The following is a 22,594-nucleotide window of genomic DNA, read 5'->3' as shown; positions in this document are numbered from 1 at the left end:
TGGGCTCTGGCGCCAGGCTGCCCGAGCTAAGTACTCACTCTGCTTACTGTGTTACATTGGGCAAGTTATCCCATCGTTCTCTGTGTCAGTTTCCTGGTGTGGACAAGTGAGGATTGAATAAATTCATACATGTGAAATGCATAAAGAGAACATCATGTATGTGAGCAGTAATGTTGATTCATTATATCCAAAGAAATGCCTTGAGCATCTACTGTGCTTAAAGCACAGCTTGTGCTATGTCCTTTAGATGATGGTATTATAGGTTGATTTGTCACCTCCCAAAATTCACATTGGAGTCATACCTACAGAACCTCAGAATATGGTCTTATTTGGAGATAGGTCCTTTAAAAGCGATCATCAAGTTAAAGCAAGATCATTAATGTGCAAGTGTGCCTAGATGACTAGTGTTCTTATAAAAAGAGGAACTTTGGCTATAGGAACAGGCATAGAGAAGACAATGTGAAGAGGCACAGGGAAAAGATATTACAAACCAGGGGAAAGAGTCTGGAATGGATCCTTCCTTCATAAACCCTCAGAAGAAACCAGCCGTACTAGCACACTGACTTTGAACTTGTAGCCTCCTGAACTGTACAGAATAAATTTCTGCTATTTCAGCCACCCAGAGGTGGTACTTTATTACAGCAGCCCTAGGAATCTAATAGAGATGTAGTAACAATGCGTCTGTCCCCAGAAAACATAGAATGTGGGAAGAAAGATGTATTCCACAGGACTCTGGTTGCAAGCAACAGGAACTCACTAATGCTTACTTAAGCAAATCAGCAAGTGTGAAGATGAACTCACAAAATCCAAAGGCATGACTGTAGCTGGTGCATAAACATCAAGAGGACTCCTTATCTCTTGCTCCTGTCCTCTCCCTCTCTGGGTGACTGTCACCTTCCTTCCTTCCTTCCTTCCTTCCTTCCTTCCTTCCTTCCTTCCTTCCTTCCTTCCTTCCTTCCTTCCTTCCTTCCTTCCTCCTCCTTCTCCTTCTGCTGCTTCTTTTTCCTTCCTCCATCCACTCTGGTTTTCTATGCTTCTCCGATGCAGTTAACAGAAAATATGGTCCCACAGAGCACGCATGTTTGTGCATTAAAGATAAAATCACCTAGTGAAAAAAAACTGCATTGATCACTCAGCAGTTTCAAATTCTCAGAAAATGGTATCTTAGTTCTCCACCCTGATGCCTTCACCTTGGTGTGACCAAAAGGGGAAATCAGGACATCAGTACACAGACATGGTGCTTCCATTGCAACCACATGGATGGAACAATGGGAGGGCCCATCACCAAATGAGGGATACTGGATAGATAACTTGAGGAGGGTTCTGTTACCAGAAGTAAGAAACCACAGAGCTGTGATGCCATACCACTACATAGCGCAAAGCTGAAGAACCTAGTGAAAATGATCTACCTAACAACATTTGGCATTTTATAGTCATAGAACTTGAGTGGCCTCTCAACTTCAAGAAAGTGAAAATGAGCAATGTTTATAAGCATGGGTCCTTGCCTGGGTTTCAATCCAATATTTCCTTTTATTAATTTCGTGATCTTGAACATGTCACCATGCCTCTGTGCACATCCGCTGCCTGATCTTTCAAAAAGGAAGATCAAAATAACATTGAGGTAATGTTTAAATGTATATTTGGTACATAAAAGTGCTCAATAAATGTCAGCAGTTATGACACCATTAATATATGATGAGTCCTTTTTGGTTTTGCTTTATCTTTCAGGCAGAATTCTCAGAGTTGAACCTGGCTGCCTATGTTACCGGGGGCTGTATGGTAGACACGCAGATTGTGAGAAATGGAACCAAAGTTGTGAGGTAAGCAGGACTGAACTACAGAAAGCCTTCTAAGAAACGCATGTATGGAAACCTCCATAAGTCTCCCTCTTCCTGCCTGCGACCTAACTCCTGTGCCATATGCACTTTCCGGTACTGAATGTGTGTTCCAAACAAGTTCCAGGGGTCACTGTGACAGAAATGACTAATGGCACAAAAAAAAAAAAAATAGAGAGAGAGAAGCCACTGCGATGACCAGCAATCAGTCCTATCTAGGCTCGGAGTGCAAATGTGTAGGCTCCATTTCTGACTTTGTGACTCCATTGTGCTTATGTTTAGTCTCTCTTACTCTCTGTTTCTCATCTGCATTCTTGTGACAGCAGCAGTGGAGTCAGTTTCCATAAACTCGTGTATGTGACAGCACCCTGGCCTCTAAAGGGCTGTGCAAATGTAAGTTGTATTAGAATGAAGCAAATCCCACTACCTGCAGAAGAGCAGACTAAATGTTCAGAGAATCCTCTCCAGCTGCAGCACCTAAAAGTCCTGGATATAAGATTTTCAAAACAGTCTGTTTATAATGTACACTGAGTTGGAAAGGAAGGGAGTGAATTCTTTGAAAGCCAGAAATGACAAGGAAGTATAAATTTCAAGCGGAGGAGAGATAAATGTGTGTGCAAATATAGTTCTATCTAGTTAAATGCCCAGAGAATAAGACATACTAGATCTTGTGAGGGTTGAAATAGGCAAGACAGGGGGCTCAGATTTGGGAAAGTAGAGAAAACTTTGGTAGAAAGAGGGCATTTGTTCTGAGTCTTGTCAGTGGCAGGATGTGGGCATTCTTGGGCTGGGGATAGGGAAGGAGAAATGCATTGTAAGGGGAATTGTAGGAAACAGCCCCTGTAAGTAAAGACAAGCAAACAATGGAGCATGCTTGGGAAATTACAATAATTCTATAAATTTAGCCATCACTTATTGAGTACCTACTGTGTACCAAGAAAGGCATTACATATCTTCCTCTTTCTAATAATGGTAGGCTACATTATTTAGACCCAAATTTCTACTGAAAACAACTTAAAACCAGTTTTCAATAATTATGATATTTAAAGGCCTTCAAAGAGTTGGCATGACAGTAGGAATTACCAGGAAGAAAGTGATGGGACAATGGAAACTCAGAGATAAATGAGTACAGAAGACACTGTATCCTGAGAGCATGTCCTAAATCAGACAAACTTGAAATTGGTTTGATAGTCTCATGAAGGAAAGGGAAGCAGTAATCAACACCCAGGGTGGCTCATAGTACAGATGTAATAGTAGACCCTCTTCACAATACACTGAGACCCAAAGGCTTCCCCTTCAAGGTGAACATAACCCCTAAGTAGCTGAGCCCTCACAAATACCTGCAGGGTGATCTGCAGTATGAATTGCCTAGGCCTTCCAAGAAGCCTCCAGCATGAAACTTAGTATATCAGGATCCCAGACATGTCAGGAAAAAAGCAAATCCCTTGTAGAGAAAGGCTCTTTCATTCTAGTCTTATTAAATAAGTGTTTGTACAATAGCTAGCACATAGTCAAAGATAACCAGATATAGGCACCATGAATTAGGAGAACAGGGACAATGAATGATAGAAACAGATCTCAGAAATATCAGACACTGGAATTGTTAGACATAGATTATTAAAAGAGAAAGTTGAATATGCTTCAGGCTGAATAAAGTAGGTTTTAATATTTTAAAATATTTACAAGGAACAGGAAGCTGTAAAAAATGACAACCAGCTCAAAAATAAACAAGTAGAACTTCTAGAAATGGCAAAGTATAATAACAAGAAATTATTGATAATATATGTGCTGTGTTTATCAGCACAATAGACACAGCTGAAAAAGCGTTAATGAAATTAAAAATATGGCTGAAGAATTTATCCTGAATGAAGCACAGATGGAAAAAGATTGGAAACGCAGAAGAGATGAATAGATCCAGGAAAAGATGTAACATTCACTTAATCATAGTCTCAGAAAGAGAAATTAAAAAAAAAAAGATTGGATCAGATGTTATATTTCGGGAAATGATTCTCTCAGAAAGATACCAAACTACCAAATCAGAAGCTCAACAAATTTCAAGCAGGAGAAATAAAAAGTGACATAATAGTGTCACTTCAGAAACACAAAGTAAAATGTCTTAGCAGTAGCCAGAGGGAAAAAAGGTAGATTTGTAGTAATAGACTGACAGCTTTCTGAGAGCTGTGGTGAGAATGTCTTCCTTGTGCTGAAATAAATTAGTTGCCCGCTTATAATTCTATCCTCAGGGTAGCATCTTTTTCTGAGTTATGACAAAATAAAGGCATTTTCAGATGACATGTTCTCTAAAAGAAATTGTAAAGTATATCCTTAGATCACAAGAAAATGATCCCAGATTAACACAGAACTACAAGAAGTGAAGAAAAAATTAATGGACAATGTCTTTAAAAGACAGCAATGGTAATAATATCTTATAGATTTCTGATAATAGCATCATATATCATTATATGAGAATTAGAATGCACAATACTGTGGTAGTGGGGGTTGAGGGGGTCAGTGAAATTAAGGTGCTCTGAAGCAAACCTAAAGCAAATATACTGATTAATAGTAGACCTTGAAACATTCAAGATGCATAAACATTCTAGGGTAATTTCTTTAAAAATAGAAATAGGATGTGGCATGTCAACGGTATAAGAGATAGCAAAAAATGAAGTAATGAAAGAAGGCAAGAAAGGAGAGGGAGCCCGACATACAACAGATCTTATAAATAACAGAAAATAAGATGGTTGACTTAAACCAAAATGTATGTGTAGTGCTGATATCACTCTGAATTGCTTGTGCAGCAGTATGCCAGTGCTGCTTATTAAAGTATTAAAGTTTTTCTGTGTGAGTTGGTAAAGAGACACTCCCCTGAGTCCACTGAGCACGTTTCACTGCCCTCACCCCACCAGCAGACATGCACATAGACCTGTTCCCATGTCCTCTCTTCTACCACACTCCTGTCCCCCAGTGCATATCCTGTTCCTTCTGGCCAGAAATTGTAGGGGATACATGCTCCCAGAAAGCAAATACCTAATTGCTCATTTTCTTTTGAGACATAAATGCCTGTGCATCCCCTTGAGTCACCCTCTCATGGTCACTGTGAAAACTGCAACCTCCACAAAGTTTCCTAGTTAAATATTTGGGTTACCAATGTATTAGTGATTACATTAAATATAAATGGACTAAATGCTATAGATAAAGAGCGAGGTTGTCTGCATAAATTTTTTAAATCCAGATTTATTCTACTCAAGTGATTAATCTAAAAATAATATAGTAAGTTTGAAAGTTAAAGGATGGGGGAAAATATGCCATAAAACTATGGAACATACACACACACATGCACACATATACACACAGCTAGTTGATGTAGCTACATTCCACAGGAGGAAAAATAGACTTTTAGGTGAAATGTATTGCAAGAAAAAATGAAGTAATTTATTATAATAAGGGATTAATTTTTTGAGAAGAAATAATAATTTTATATTTCTAAGAAACAAATAAAAATACGACAAGTATACTTCAGAAGTTGGCATAACTACAAGGAGAAATAAACACTACTACTGTCATGGGATATTTTGAGACTGATGCTAGATACATATGCTCTTGTGCTTCCTATGCCATCCTCATTTTGCACACAAGAACTATAGAAAGCTAAAGTAATATTATTTAGGAGCCTGTATGTATTTCACTTTATTTGTGCTTATGTCTCAATGTCTTATTGGAAAAGAGACTCAATCTTCTTTTGCACATGTGACAATGAGACTATCCCATTATTCTCAAATCTGTCTGCAAATGAGAATCACCTGGGAATTCTTTGAAAATCCTGATGTCCAGGCAATGCTTTGGAAAGATCACACTGTCTGACTGTCACACTATATTTTGAGGGTGGAGTGTTGGTAGCAGCATTTTTAAAGCTCCTCAGGTGGTTCCACTGGGCAGCCAAGGTGGGAAGCATCCCCAGTTTGTTCCATTGATGACCTTGCCCCTGGGCTGGGTCAGCTGAAAAGTGGAGCTACTTCAGGTGTGTTGCCTGTATACAAGAATCACTTTGCAAAAATTAGATGTTCCCAAGTTTAATTCTGGGCCTTAAGTCTTCTTCCTTAATTTTCAGGATTATTTATAAAATGAACGTATGGAAATGTTCCAGGGGTTTGTTAATCAGCCAGTCTCCCAGCATTTAAGAATAACAGACATTTATATGTTGTATTGCATGCCCCCAAAGTGGTGTGTTGAAGTCCTAACCCCTAGTACGTGAGAATGTGTCTTTACAGGATCATTGCAGTTATCATTATTTAAGATGAAGTCATACTGCAATAGGGCAGGCCCCTAATAATTTTCCTTATAAGAAGAGCAAAATTTGGACCTAGAGACATAGGGAAAGGCCTTGTGATGATGGAAGCTAGGATAAGAGTGGTACATCTACAAGCCAAGGAACTCAAAATCTCTCCTGAAAGAATCCTGAAGCTAGGAGATAGGCATGTGATACATTCAGCCTAAGATCTCTCAGAAGGAAGAATCTGCGGTCACTTTGATTTTGGACTTGTAGCTCCTCGAACTGTGAGAGAATACATTTCTGTGGTGGTGTTTCCTTAAAGCATCCTTGGAGAACCATTGACACAGCAATACTTCTCAAATTTTCATGTACACACAGATCTCCTGGAGATATTGTTAAAATATAGCTTCCCATCCATTAGGTCTTCAGATAGGGCCTGAGATTCTAGTTTCCTATGAGTACCCAAGGGAAGCCAATGCCTGTGGTCCTACAGACAGAATTTGAGTACCAAGAACATGGACACCCTCCCAGATGTTGCTGCTGGTGCTGGTGGTGGTAGAAGAGCACTCTTTGAGTAGCCAGGATTGTAAAGACAATACAGCCAAAGCCCTGGGTTCAGAGAGTCCATAGGGCTGTTGAGATTTATTTTGCCCCATGCTCGGGAAGGTGCTTTCAGTCTCAGCCAAGCAGCTTGTTCTGGGAAGCTTGCAACAGGTTACCAGACCTTTGAAAAAGTGCATACATACCAGGAAGCCCCAGCCTGACTCCTTGTGCCCTGCAGATAGGAAAACAAAGGAATGTTCCTCAGTCGTAGAGAACCATAGCAAGCCCTATCTGAGGTCTCCCAAGTAGGAATGTTGAGCAGTGCTTTTGACTTGACATATCGTCTTCCAAAGACACTGAGGTGTTACATTGAATGCCCATGAGCAATCCAAGTATGCATTGTGAGCAAGGCCCAGACCTCCTGATTTCTTGCTTTTGAGAAGGGCCTTTAGGGAAATCAGTGGTTATTAATTATGTATGTCAACTTGACTAGATTAAGGAATACCCAGATGGCTACTAAAACATTGACTTTGGGTGTGTCTGTGATGGTATTCCTGGAAGAGACTAGCATTTGAATTGGTAGACTGGGTAAAGAAGCTGGACTCTCACCAATGTACACAAACACTATACAGTCCATTCAGGCCACAACCCGAAAGAATACAATGCAAAACAGAGTAAAGGACTAACTCAAGCTCATCTTGACCTGAGACATCATTTTCTTCTGTCCTTGGACATCAGATCTTCCAGTTCTTGGGCGTTCATGCTCCAGACTTACAGCAATGGCCCCTCAGTTCTCAGAGCTGGTATTGGGGATTAAAACCCAACTGGGTCACTAGTTCTCATGCCTTTGAACTTGAACTGAACTTTGATCCCCACTGGCTTTCCTGGATCTCCGGTTGGCTGATGGCAGATCATGGGTCTTCTCCCTCACCATGGGAGTGCCAGTTTCCATAGTAAGTCTCCTTTTATATATCCTGGTGCATCTGTTTTTCTGAAGAACTCTGACAAATACAAGAGACCAGGATGGGTGGTAGAGCAAACTGCTGCTGGATTTCTCCAGCTCCATTCTTTCTACTCTGGGAAACAAGCACCTAGATTTTCCATTGGAATGACTCCCTCCCCAACTTGTAGCCTGAGTGACATGTGCAGCTGATGACACAGGACCAGCCCCAATCTATTGGACTATCCCATTGGAATCCAAGCCAGGCCAACAAGAATCTCTCATGGGACTTTTGCTGGAACTTTTGGGCGAGAGGCACATGAGTTCTGCCAGGGCTGCTGAGCTGGTAGGGTAGACGCCCAGAGCAGCTGGTGGCCCTCTGTCTCCTTGAGAGAATGAAGCCAAGGTAGAGGAAAGCACAGCTGAGAGAAAGAGAGAGAGGGAGGAGAGAAAAAGAGAAAAAGAAAGAGAGAGAGAGAGAGAGAGAGAGAGAGAGAGAGAGAGAGAGAGAATGATCTGATGATGTTACTCAAAGCTCTGGTTCCACATGCATACCCAAACTTGAGCCAAAAAAAAAATAAAATCCCTTTGAGTCTAAGCCAGCTTAATTGCACATACAAAATTCATGAATTTTTATTTATTTAACAAACATTTTTATAGCATTTCCTATGTGCTAGGTACTCTTCCAAGCACTTAACATATGTTAACTCATTTCAGCATTTCAACAACCTCATAAGGTGTGTACTATTATAATCCCTGTTTTATAGATACGGAGGCTGAAACACTAATAGGTTGGGTAATAGAATCCAACACCAGTGTCCAGCTGGTGAATTACAAAGCTGGAGCCCAAACCCATCCAAGCTGGCTCTGGAGCCTGTGTGTGGCACCATTGCCCTGCTCTGCCTCTTTAATAAGGGGAGAGTGTTTCACAGAGCTGCTTAAAGAGGCAGTAAGTGCCCCGCTGTGAGTGGTATGCAAGAGGATGACTCACAACCATTTGGAAGAAAAGCATGGAAAGGATCCAAGAATCTGACTTCTTTGAGACAGAAAATGGGGAGAAGTTAATCACTACGTATTTTTTGGTGGCCCCCTGTGTACCAGGTCTGTGCTACATGCTTTATGTAAGGCATGATCTGATCCAATCCTGAAAGTCCCATCAGATGGCCTAACCATATAGAGGGACAGTGCAGCCCAGCATAAGAGCCCAGCATTGTAGACTGTCTGGGTGGGCTCACCGGATCTCCCACAGCATACAATTGTGTGACCATGGGCAGCACCTCCTCTGGACCACTTACTGCTGATAATAATCACAACCCCTCCTCCTGGGGTCATAGGGAGGTGTAATGAGTTGGGGTATGTGAAATGTCTTAAACAGTGTCTAGACTAGGGTAATCACTAAATTAAGTGCTAATGATAATTATTATAGTCCTGTTATACAGAGGAAGAAACTGCGTCACAACAACTGACTTGCAGCTAGGACTGTTAAATCACTTGCCCTAAGTTAGACTTTCAAAAAGTGGCAGCACTTGGGCTGAACCAGGTCTCTGAGGCAACGACAAGAGAATTCCCAGGTGTCTTTAACTCCTTGCCTTTTCCTCTTTACACCTCGTGGCATCTGGCCTATTGGGTCCACACCAGGCTGGCAAGAGTAGACGCTGATCCTCTGTACATAATGCAGAGGTAGAGATCTTGTATTATTCAGCTTTCCATCATGGTAGCAAAATACATGAGTTTAAACAACTTAAAAGGAAGAAAGGTTTATTTTGGCTCAAATGTTTCAGTCCTGTTGCTTTGGAACTGTGGAAGTACTGTACAATATGGTGGGAGGGTGGGAGAAGGAGGCCTGTTCACCTCATGGTGGTTGGGAAGCAAAGGAAAGAAGAGGAAGGATCAAGTTGTATATATATGATTCAAGGGCACACAGCCAATGACCCACTTTCCTTCCACTAAGCTTCACCTACTAAAGTTCCACTATCTATCACTAGTGCCACAGGATGGGGACCAAGCCTTTTAGCACATGGCTTTGGGGGACATTTCAGATCCAAACTATAGTTAGATTTCTGCAGGGGGTTGAGCATGGCTGGAGCTCATCCAGGGCCAGCAGGGCTGTGTTGCTGTCATATGGAAATCTAGGACTTGGACCTCAGCATGTACACCTGCACCATTCTTTATTGTTACAAGTAGCATTATAATTTACGTCATTTTTAAGGGTCACCTAAAATATTGTATGTGAGATTTTTCGTTTATTCCACAAATAATCACTAAGGGCCTGCTGTGTTCCATGTAAGATTTTTGCCATTGGGGATTATATCAGACAGAGGCCAGGCAAGGACAGAATTCACTTCCAAATGGTATATTTGAATAAGAGGATTTTAATGAAGAAGCCACTTGTGGAGAAATGTGTGGGACGAAGAGGACAGGAGGCACCCACAACCCAACATCAGGAAACCATTATCACCCCCAGGGCTGAAGGGTGAAAAGGAGGAGATAGAATTACAGGTTGATCATTCCTGGTTCAAAAATCTGAAATGCTCCAAAATTCAAAACTTTTAAAGCATTAGTGTGTCTTCAAAATTGGAAAACTGCATACCATAAAACTTTGTTTCATGAGCAAAATTAGGAAAAATTTTACATTGAAATTACCTTCAGGCTATTTGTATAATGAGTATGTGAATGTAAATGAAGTTTGTGTTTGGACTTGAGTCCCATCTCTAAGTTATCTTATTATGTACATGCAAGTTTTCCAAAATCTGAAAAAGCCTGAAATGTATAACACTCCTAGTCCCAAGCATTTGGCATAGATTTACTCAACCTGTCCTAGTCTTCATCCAGCAGGTTTGATCCAGATGTGCGCAGGAGAATCATTGTGTTGAAGCTATAGCTGAGGACTCAGCTCCCTGCAGAGCCATGACTCTGAAGTAGGGTAGGCACTAGGAAGACACCATGGCTCTTCCTTCCCTCTGCCCTCCAGTCTCCTTGTGGGACCTCACTTTGGCCAAAGTCATGCAGAGTCCAGTCAGCAGGAATCAGATTCCTGGGGCTCTGAGCAGAGCAGAAGAGTGGAGAAACAGTGGAGTTGAGGCAAAAGGGCAGAAAAAGAGAATAACTAAGGGAATCATCAGTATGCAAACATATTAAGTCCCTGCTCCCAGGTCAGAGTCTGGTGGTGCTTTGTAAATGTGAAAGCATCACATGCAAGCTGGTGAAATCCTCAGCATTTGTAGCAATTAAATTGATAGCCCGACACACTCTGCTTTGTCCAACTCACATACCGAAGCAGGCTGTGAGGCCAGCCAGAGATGCTTCAGAGCAGCCCAGACAACCAGGTTCTCAGGAAAGTGGCAAATTCTAATTGAGAGGACAGACCAGGGGCCATCCCAGGGCATATTGAAATCTGTGCTTCGTGGATGGCTGTGGCCTTTTTGGGCTCAGACTCAAGCCTGGCTCCATCATGAAGTAACAAAAAAAGGGACAATCCTGTCCCTCAGACAGATGAGATTGAAATACCAGGTAGGAGAAACCAAGATTGAAAACACCCAAGGAGACAGACATTAATGAGGCCCCAATCTAATTATGCAAGCCAGTTCTCAGTTTCCAGCATTAGGCAACACTAAATTACAGGCAGCCATTCAAACCACAGCGGCTGATAATGTGCATCCGCTCATTAGAAGGTCAGACCTCAGAGGGATGAAGAGGGGGAGCCAGAAAGCGCCAGGAACGCCAGACCTTGCAAAAAGGCTTCAAAGGCTCTCAAACCCTGCCACCCCCTTGCCCCAGGACCCACCCAGACTGACTGTTTGCAGGGAGAATGTTTGAGGTAAGAGGGAGATGTGTGGGCTTGTCGCAGAGGAGGGGATAATTTATCAAATCACACAGATCCAGAATCAGAAGAGCCCCTTCATTGTTTTCTGTGTGTTTCTATTGTGTAGATGGACAAACTATGGGTCCATGACAAGTGGAGAGTAACTTGTCCAAATCTGGTTCTGTCCTGGGAACTCTCAAATGCCCCACCAAAAAACATTGTTTCTTTTTTATTGTTGTTCTGGAGGTATGTTGTAACATTTACAAAAGTTCTTACTATATATCACAGTTGAATTTGCCCCTTCCATCATTCTCCTTTATCCCCACTCCCCCCGATTCCTGGAATAGTTTCAACAGGTCTCATTTTTCCATTTTTATTCAAGAGCACACAGTATTTGCACCATGTTCACCCTCCTACATCCTTTCCCCACATCCTCCCCCCTCCCACTGGTACTAAGCCTCACATAGGACTTGTTTTACCTTCCTGTTCTCCATTTTTGAAAAAATACATTTCTATTTGTTTAAGATAGCTGTACAGGAAATTTGTCAACCTAAATTGGTTCATCCCCTCTACTTTTCTCATTTCTATCTTATTCCACTTCTTATGGTGATTTCAACAGGTTTAAAAATTCTGTATTCATTCTTGTATTGGAAGTACATCACTCATAGTCACTTTCTTCCTTCTTTTGCCATCCCTCTCTCCTAGGTGACCTTCCCTTAGCATGGCCTGTATTTCATAATATTGCATGTATTTGTATTGGGCCTATATTTCACATATGAGAGAAAACATTTGGCCTTTGACTTTCTGAACCTGTCTAACTTCACTTAAGGTGATGTTCTCCAGTTCCATCCATTTACCTCAAATGACAAAATTTCATTCTTCTTTACTTTATGGCCGAATAAAATTCCATTGTATATGAATACCACATTTTCTTAATCCATTCATCAGTAGCGGAGCATCTTGGCTGTTTCCATAGCTTGGCTATTGTGAATAATGCCACAATAAACATTGGTGTGCAGGTGCCTCTATTGTAACCTAACTTACATTCCTTCAGGTATATCCCTGGGAGTTGTATTGCTGGATTATATGGCAGTTTTATTTTTAGTTTTTTGAGAAGCCACCATACTGTTTCCCATAGTGGTTGTACCAATTTACATTCCCAACTACAGTATATAAATGTTCCTTTTTCCCCACATCCTCACCAATATTTCTTGTTGTTTGTGATCTTGATAATAGCTACTCTAACAGGAGTGAGGTAGAATCTTAATGTGGTTAAAAGAAAAACCAAAACATTGTTTTTATAAATAACATTCCTTAACTTTTTATTTTACATATAATTAATTACCTGTGTCTTCTGGTCTACCTGAACTTTGAATTTCAAATTCCAGATATTCATTCATTGAGCAAATTCCGAGTGCCAGGCAAGGTCCAACAAGTGTTAAATAGCACACAGTCACTCCCCTCCCTTCTGGGCACCTGTATGTGTGTGGAAACATGTTACCATTGACTTTCCTAAATGTGTCCACCCTCAATGAGCTTCTCCCTGCTTCCTGACCTTCCATTCATGAAATATGCCCCAGACATAGAGAATGTAGTGGTGAGCAGAGCAGACCACAGCCCCTAAACAGCTGATGTTTCAGTTGCAGAAAACAGATGTGTTCTAACAGCAGAGCATGAGAAATGGGCAAGGAAAAAGAAGAGTTACAAAGCATCTGGTATTGGAGATGGGACAAGCAGGGAAGGCTTACCTGAGAGGTGACTTAAGTAGACAAAGAAAGCAGAGTGCTCTGTGGCTCTGGGGGAAGGAGCTTCTTTCTTATTTTTGACTTTGAGTGGGCATGCACAAGGTCAGGGCTGGATTGGGGGATGGAAGAGAGAAAAGAGGAAAGACAGAGACATCCTGGTTTGGCACAATCCTCACATCCATCAAGGTTGTGTGTCCACAGTCCCTTCTCTGTATCCCTGTCCAAGGTTGAATTCTGTGCCCCTCTTCTGTGCTCACGTAGCATGTGGGACTTGCTGAGGTGGAACCTTGGCCAAGAGCCCGCCCTCAGAGACAAAGCAGACTGTCTGGTTGAGGGTCAGCTCTGCCTTCTCAAGCTGTGATGCTTTGGATTTGTTTGTTCCACATATCTACCTCCTGGCTCCTGCCTCTGTGAAGTGGGGACTTTTCATCCTAACTCCATAGTTGGGATATGGAGAAAGTACACCGAGCAGGGTCTGCCATGCAATCTTTGCACATGCTAGTCAGCCTTCCTGAAACGCTTCTGCAGAGAGGGCCACTGTCATGATTTCGCTTCATTTCTAATTTCCTTTCAAATGTCCCCTCCTCAGAGAGATCTGGCCTGACCATAGGATGTGCATTCTTCACGCACAACAAAACAGTTTCTTTTCTTTCCAGCTTTTATCACTGCCTGGAATGACTGACTGATAGATACAAGTGATATTAGGTAATGTAATATTTAATAACTATAATATGGTTATAGATATAATATAGATACATGTAAGAAATACCCCTATGTAATATATTTCACTATACCATTCTCTAGAACACATATTCCCATAGGCAGGAGGTTTGCAGTGCTCCGTTTGTTTTCTCTAGCACCTGTCCCTTGTCAGGCTCTTAACACCTACGTGTCCTACAAATGTGGGCAGGTTGTGCACCAACCCTCACATAACAGCTATGGCTTCTTGAACAATGCTGTTCCTGAACTGTAACCAATTCAGGAGGGTGAACATCGCTTACTTCTCTGCATCTCCCCTGGGCTGAACCCTCCTTTAGAGTCAAGTTAAAGACAACTTTTCTGAATTGAAGCCCCAGTGCCTGGCACGATGCTGAAATTCTTGCTGAAGGCATTCATGACCCTGGATGACTATTGGCATGAATAAGAATTGCACAACTTTGCAAAGTAAAAGCTCACTGAGAAGACTTAGCCCACACCAGGCAGGGACTTTCTGATAGCATACCCATGTCTGTGTTCTTGAGAGGGAACAGGGTCTGGGTCTGGAGGCTGGCTGGCACACCAGGTCATTGTGGGGCGCAGCAGAGCAGCCTCAGAGAGGACGACTCCATCCGTCTGTGATGGCTGCAGGATCCCCGGGAACTGGCAGAGGTGGGGCGTGGGAACTGGAAGAAAGCTGTACAAGAAAGAGACAGTGTGAGCCTGGAAGGAAATGCCAGGCTCTGCTGCCCTGCATCTCCAGCCAACAGTCTGGCCGGTAGACCTGCCAACTCCCCCAGGAGAGGGAGCATAGTGGTCTGATGAAGAACAGTGCAGTTCCTGATTCCTGGCATCACAGAAATCAGGATGGGAAAGACCTGTGAGGCCACTGGCCAAAATCTCACCAAGTCCCCACACTTTCCCACATGCTGTAGCTACGCCCAGAATGGCTCCGGCTCCAGGTTCCACCCCACTGTCCCCAGGCACTTGCTTCTATTGTGACACTGTCCACTGTGGGATAAATTGCCCAGATGGTCCTGTCACTATTGGCCTTGGTGTCCTGGCCTCACCTTTTACTAAAGTGGACTTCCCAGTAACTTCATCATCCTATGAAGTACATGAAGGGATACTTCTTTGATGTCACACAACTAACACCATTGAAAGAGAGGAAGTAAAACCCTGATAGACTTCCTCTGTCTCTCTCTCTCTCTCTCTCTCTCTCTCTTTCCCTCTCTCTGTCTCTCTCAGCAATACTGGGGATTGAACCAAGGGCCTGTGTGCAAGTCAAGTATTCTTACCACTGAGCTACATCTCTGGCCCCTGAGACTACCTTCACCCCAGACTGACATGTCACTGAAGGTAGAGGTCAAATGGCTTTCATTTCTGCAGTCACATCTGCAGCACCCAGCATTGTTCTTGATACTCGTGCTGCACCCCTTACTGGAAGCTCCACATTTACTCTTTTAGAAATGGCCTTCTGTTGTCTTGAAACATACATTGAACTCTTACCATTTGCCATATAATGTGACAAGCCAGTGAGCTATATGCATTTTTTTCATTTAATCCTCAAACAACTGTACATGGTACTGCCTGTTACTATTCTTACATGACAGAGCAGTTAAATAACTTGCCTGAAGTTGCCCAAAAAGAGGAGGAGCCAGGATTTAAATACAAGCTGACTTATTCTAAATCCAGACTCTTGCTGTCACATTTTCCTGCATTGCACCTAATATAATCCTTAACCATGACATTTCTGTTTTGTGCACCATGTAGCACAACTCTTCTATGCATATTCACTCTATTTCCTCACCTAACTCAGGTTTATACCTTTTATTTTTATTAGCAAGCATTAATATTACAAAGTGGGGTTCATTGTGGTATTTCCATAGATGCATACAATGTACTTTGAACAAGTTCACCCCTTCTACCTTTTATCCTCTTTAAAATCTGCTCTGTCTCTTACATTAAGCCAGTTGATGAACATTCTGTGCTTTAGTTTCCCCAGTACAAAATGAAGATACCATTAGTACCCAACCCAAGGTATGGTTGGGAGAATGAATTGAACTAATTCACCTAAAACACAAAGCCTGCCATGTAGCTAATGCACAATACATCTTAGCTATTTTTCATTGCTTATTTTCCCCAAAGTACTACACAGTGAAGGCCTGGGATATACAATTAAATAAGTACTTTGCTTCTGCCAGCAAACAATGAGGCTTTTATCATTTTTATTTGACTGTGCCAATAAATAGTGTACCTGCTGCACTCTCCTCCACCCCACAAGATGCTCACCATCCCCACACAGAGCCCTTGTGTCTGGCCCCCTCTGCGGTTCTTCCCATCACCCTCATACTCTTTCACACTCATCCATATTCATCCAGTATGAATTGAACACCTGGCCTCGGCCAGGCTCTCTGAGAAGCACCTGCTCACACACTGTGTCACTCTATTCTTGTCCCCCCAAGAGTCTGAAACTCTCTGTGACTTGCCCCAGGAGGCCCAAGAATAAAACCTAACTGCCCCTCCCCACTGTGCCTGCTGCCTCCATTCTGTTCTCTCCACAGCAGCAGAGAGAGAGCTTCTCTGTGTGATTTTCTTTTTTAGTTAACAGACTTTCTATTTTAGAGCAGTTTGGGGTTCAAGGAAGATTGAGCAGGAAGTAGACTTTCCATAGACCTCACACCCCACACATGCACAAGCCACCTCAGCATCCTGCACTAGAGTGACACCTTTGCTGTGTTCAGTGAACTTGCTCTGACATATCAGTGCAGGTTCACTTTAGGGGCCACACTTGTCACTGTATCTTCTATGAATTCTGACACCTGTATAATGAAATCACAGTGCCATGCAGAGTAGTTCCAGCGTAGAACTCTGCTATGCTCCACCTGTCCATTTCTTCCTTTTCCCAACCCTGACAACTGCAGATCTTCTTGTCCCATAGATTGTCTTCAGAATGTTCTATCATTGACATTGTTCACTATGCAAGCATTTTTAGAGTGAGATTTTAAAAACTCATTTGATCTTGTTATTCCATCAGTTCCAACCCTTCAGTGTTTCCCTCGCTCCAAAGATACAGACAAAGTCTGCACTGTGGCTCACATGGTCTGAACTCTGCCCACTCAGCTTCTTGCTCTCTCTCTCTCTCTCTCTCTCCCCCAGACACAACAACATCTTCTCTGTTCTTTCTTACCCGAGGTCCTCACATTTGCTGTCCCCTGTCTAGAAATCTCTTCCTTCCCCACATCACCTTTAAAAACTTCCTGCTCATCTTCAGATCTCAGCCCAAACTTCTGTCCCTCAGAAACCACACATGTTCTGTCAAGTGGGTCTTTACTGCCAGGGCTCAGCCAGCTACAGTCAGTCTTTGTTGAACAGGAGAAGGGACTAGATATTCAGTGCCATGTATTACATCTATACTGACTGTGTCTCTGAAACGTGTTCTGGGCACTTGGCATTTTCTGTTTCTAATACTTCCATTCTCCCTGCATGATCAATGTAATCAGCTCCATTTCATAGAGGTGAAACCAAGGCTCAGAGACATTCAGTATCTTGCCCAATGTCCTACAGCTTAGGCAGGTATTAGAACCAGCACTGTTTGAATTTAAAGCCTGTATTCTAACACCACCACCACATATCCTGCTTTTTCTTAATGCTGGAGCAAGTGTTTGCGCCTCTGGAAGTGACAGGGCACTGGGGCTCTCTAGGTGGGCCTGCCCACATCTATAAGTCAGGGATCAAGATCGGCTGTTACCATCTTAATACTGTGTGCAGTGACTCTGCCATTGGGTCATTCCACTGCATTTGTTCACCACATGAAGGTCTGCTCCTGTCCAGCTTCCTGGAGGCAGCTGTTCAGTCATCTTTTATTACCATCCTTGATGCTGAGAGCAAGAAGCATAAAAAAGATAAAGTGTCTGTTTGGTTTTTGCTTTGCTTTCTGACTGCACAACCTCCTACCCTTTCCCCTCACTCAGAGCCCCCACATGCATCAGAACAGGGCTATGAGCATTTCTTGCTTCCCATCCAGTCAAATTCATTCTCTACCTGCACCTCTCCCACCAAATACTGAGGTAGAAGAGTCAGGATGGTCGTGTAAGGTTGTAAGCTTGTGCACTGTACAAAGGCAAAGAGTGCCCTCCAAGTAAGGGTTGAAAATCAGCCCATTCTCTGCTCACCTGGTCTCTAGCTTAGAGCTGCCTCTGCAAATTTTGTAATTTGCAGAGATGTCTTGTGAGTCAGTAGGAAGAGCTGGAGGATGTGGCTTGGAAGAAGGAATGTCCAGATGGGTCTGGTCTCTTGAAAACTAAACACCAACTCTCTGTTTGGGATCTGCATTTGCTATTATGCCCAGACTCAGACCCAGATGTCAACAGACTTCCAAAAGCCCAAATTGCTGTCCTCAGCATTAATTTCCCTTTCATCTGGGCTCGGAACTCCTCCAGTCCATCACTAGGGCTAGGACCCTGACCTTGAGTGTGAAAAGCAAAGCTGTTTAGACTGGGTATTAATACCTCATGCTGATGTTCCTGTGGATGCCTCCATAATCTTCTGCCAGAACAACAAATCCACAGGCAGGGACATCTCTACAACCCTTCCCAGCTCAAAGCAGTTACAAGAAGATGAGACCTCCACCCCATTAAAACCAAGATTAGATTTGTTGTTCGGTGGCAGGGGGAATGTGGAGGAGGCTCCCATTTTAAGGAAACATGACAAAGTACCTAGAACACATAGAATGGGGAGAGGTAGGAGTGGATCCAGCTTCCTGGGAGGCCCAGCTGGAACAGATGGGTTATCATATATAAGAAATCCAAACTGTGATACCAAGAAGAGACAACCAATCAGTAAGGTCCACAAAAATGGGGATGGCCATTCAAAAGTGGCCTAACCTAAGGTATAAAATTTACTTTAAACCCTGTCTCCACACACTAAGCAACTTTGCATAGCCATCTGTCATTCTATCCCCTTTTAATGTCATCCTAAAAAAACAGAGAGAGAGAAAGACCTCAGGCTATGCAGTTGAGCAGACCTGGATTCAGGTCCTCTACCACTTATTAGCTGTGTTACCCAGAGACACTCACCTCACCTGTCGGAGCCTCAAGTCTACCATGTATGAAGGAGGGTGGTACTTATAAATATTAGATATAATTTAGGCACTTGTAATAAATGGTGTAGCTATATTTCAGTTATATATTTGATTGCTTATTATATATTGCTTATCTCAATTGCTTGTTATGTGCCTGCCACCGTTCCGAGCACTTTTATAGGGACTAATTCCTTTAGTCAACTGAACAATCTATATTTCACATAAAGAATATGAAGCACATAGATGTTAACTAACTTGCCCAAGATCACACAGCTCCTAGGCTGGTGAGTTAGTATTTGAATTAGGGCTCTCTGCTAACCTTGAAACTCAGGACATAGAAGCAAAGTTCAGCCCCGGCTCACAGAGTGCTCAGTAAATACAAGCCACTGCTGTTAGCAGCAGTGAAGCCGTGGCCACCAGGAGCCTCCTGTAGCACCAGGAGACTGCTAGGGCAGAAGGGGACTCCACAGATCACTTCTTATATCAGCTGGTCCTTACACCCTGTCCTGCACAGGTACCTTCTAGTCTGTCAAATTAGAGCTGAGCAGGCAGGATTCCGGCTTCCCAGTCTGGCCTACTCTATTCGGAGAACCCAATCCACTTTCATCTGTTTATATATTAAAATTCCAAGTAAAAATTTGTCTGGTGAAGTGCTCTGCTGCCAAGCAAGAGTTTAAAAATAGGTGACCTTGATACCTCCTGCATTGTTCTTTTGACTGAGTATTGCCTTGGCTAGTCGTGGCCTCTTGTGTTTCCATATAAATTTAACAGTAGATTTTTCAATCTCTTTAATGAATGTCATTGGAATTTTGATGGGAATTGCATTAAACATGTAGATTACTTTTGGGAGTATCGACATTTTTACTATGTTGATTCTACCAATCCATGAGCATGGGAGATCTCTTCACTTTCTATAGTCTTCCTCAGTCTCTTTCTTCAGAAGTGTATAGTTTTCCTTATAGAGGTCTTTCTATCATTCGCTGGTAAATGGATGGAATTGGAGAACATCATTCTGAGTGAGGTTAGCCTGGCCCAAAAGACCAAAAATCGTATGTTCTCCCTCATACGTGGACATTATTAGATCAAGGGCAAACACAACAAGGGGATTGGACTATGAGCACATGATAAAAGCGAGAGCACACAAGGAAGGGGTGAGGATAGGTAAGACACCTAAAAACTAGCTAGCATTTGTTGCCCTTAACGCAGAGAAACTAAAGCAGATACCTTAAAAGCAACTGAGGCCAATAGGAAAAAGTGAACAGGTACTAGAGAAAAGGTTAGATCAAAAAGAATTAACCTAGAAGGTAACACCCACGCACAGGAAATCAATGTGAGTCAATGCCCTGTATAGCTATCCTTATCTCAACCAGCAAAAACCCTTGTCCCTTCCTGTTATTGCTTATACTCTCTCTCCAACAAAATTAGAAATAAGGGCAAAATAGTTTCTGCTGGGTATTGGGGCGGGGAGAGGGAGGAGGCGGAGTGGGTGGTAAGGGAGGGGGTGGGGGCAGGGGGGAGAAATGACCCAAGCCTTGTATGCACATATGAATAATAAAAGAAAAAGGAAAAAAAAATAAAAATAGGTGACCTTGCCTAACCTATTCATTGTTAAATAAATGGGCCACAGAGAGAGCAAGCCACTTGATCAAGGACACAGAGAAAGTTGGAGACTGTGTCAGCCCAGGGCCCCTGATTTCCAGAGCAGTGGGTTTTTCTAAGCCTCCTCTGTGGTCATGTTTTTTTTCATCAAGTGACAACCCAGAGAATGGATTTTGCTCACACTACCCAGAGCCTCTCATTCTAATACACTGTCTCCCAGTCTCCAAGCACACATGCCTGTCTGTAAGTAACCTGGGAGCACCCCTCATGCACATGCTGACAGGTGCCCCCAATTCAGGAGAACAGACCCAGGCACCACTGTGCATCACAAAGGTGCATTCTAGAGGGAGCCTGGCCTCCCACTGCTGCTGTATGTCTTGCTGTGCTGGTCAGACCCGAGCCCTAGGCAGAGGGAAGGCTGACAGGTTCATGGTGTTCACAGGATACATTTGAGAAATGCTAAACCAACAGTGTTTGGAAATTCAGGCCAACAGCCAGGGAGAGCTGGCCACATTAAGTGTCTTTTAAAAACTGGATGAATACATTGTTTATTCAAGACCCTGGGAGCACAAAGATAAAATACACATAATGGATTGGGGTCTCTCAGCAGACAGCCCATCATCATAAAGAATTTCAGTCATCCACTAAGCTTGGTTTGCGCTGGGCCGCTTTGCGGGGTCCTCTCCTGAGGTAAATGATACACTGCACAGATGAGGACACTGGGGACCAAAGAGGCAAGGGTGCTTGCTCAAAGTCACAGAGCTAATGGATGTAAAGGAGTGGGACTTAACCAGGTTCCTCTGACTCCCAAGTCCCCTCTCTTGTGACTAAGTCTTAAAACTAGCTCTGCCCTTTAGGGTAAAAAGCAAAGCAATTTAAGCTCAGTGTTAACACTGTGGATTGAAATGGAGACTACTGGGAGACTCAAACTTGGGAAAGGCAGAATTCTAGGCACAGAAATAATTAAGACATCAAACAAACAAACAAACAAACAACTTTACACCTACCAAATAACATAGTGCTGGATACCACAGTGATGAGATCCCAGAAGTCTTGGTCTATAAGGGATGCAACAGAAAGACTGGGCATTCCCAGGTAGGGTCTAATTGTTCATCTAGGCTAGAGTGGCCTCAGCATGATATGCTATGCTGAGGTTTATTCATTCATTCATTCGGTGGACATTTATGAAACCACTTCCAGTTTAGGCAGCATGCCAAACCCAAGGAACTAGCAGGCATTGGTGTCTAAGGGAGAGTCACAAAGCCACAGTTTTCAGAGACACCCCTGGGTTCATATCCCATCTCTGCTCAATTCTGTGGGCAAAACTCTACCTTTGTAGCTTTTGGGCTGAACACCTGACACAACACAGGGGTCAAAGGCAGAGATCCACCAACATTCTCTGTAGAGGGCACAATGGCAGCTCTTTTCATTTCCAGCCTATTTGGTCTCTGCCATCACCACTCAGCCCTGTCATTGTGGGCAGGAGGCAGACATGCACGGTTCATATTTGATGTGTGTGGCCTCAACCCAACAAAAGTTTGTTTATAAAAACAGGTGGTGGATGAAACATGGTCTGGGGTTAAATATATGTTTTCTTAGGGTGTGGTTGCCTGGGTTCACATCCCAGCTCTGCGCCTTGTCGGCTGGTTTGACACTGGACAAATTAGAGGATTTTTTGGGCTTTACTTTCATGCTTTGTAAATGGGGATGATAATGGTCCTTCCCTTATAGAAGAGTCAGAGGAATTTCAGACAAACTCACAAGGCACTTAAAGAAATAGTGGTAGGCATCCATCATTGTCAGCCTCTGTCATCTTTATTCACCCACAGAGAGGGTAGGATGGGTAAAACGTAACAATCTCAATGCTATCTCTGGGCCACAGAGACTGGATGAGGTTATTCACATATGCTCCATTATGCTATGTGTGGTCTTTTGAGGATTTTGTTTTAATTTTACCTACAACTAATAAAACCTTATTTATGAATACAAGTGGCCAGTCCACAGGCATAGCTTGCTAATGTGGTTTTTTAAAAATATATATATTGCATTAAAATATTCTTTATCTTGATTATTGGGTAAAG

General features: G+C 42.8%; 1 protein-coding gene across 4 annotated transcripts in view; it reads left to right on the top strand.

Moving 5' to 3' along the window:
* Positions 1 to 22,594, top strand: part of Syn3 (synapsin III) — a 441,204-nt gene that overhangs the window by 88,316 nt on the left and 330,294 nt on the right. For all 4 annotated transcript variants that reach the window (XM_074084313.1, XM_074084314.1, XM_074084315.1 and 1 more), the window contains one exon: positions 1,729 to 1,820. In XM_074084313.1, the coding sequence (XP_073940414.1) occupies positions 1,729 to 1,820 (92 nt within the window). The remainder of the gene's footprint in view (positions 1 to 1,728; positions 1,821 to 22,594) is intronic.

The sequence above is a fragment of the Castor canadensis genome, chromosome 8 (assembly GCF_047511655.1).
Source record: "Castor canadensis chromosome 8, mCasCan1.hap1v2, whole genome shotgun sequence".
In the NCBI taxonomy this organism is placed as follows: domain Eukaryota; kingdom Metazoa; phylum Chordata; class Mammalia; order Rodentia; family Castoridae; genus Castor; species Castor canadensis.
This window is presented reverse-complemented; position numbering and strand designations above follow the sequence as displayed.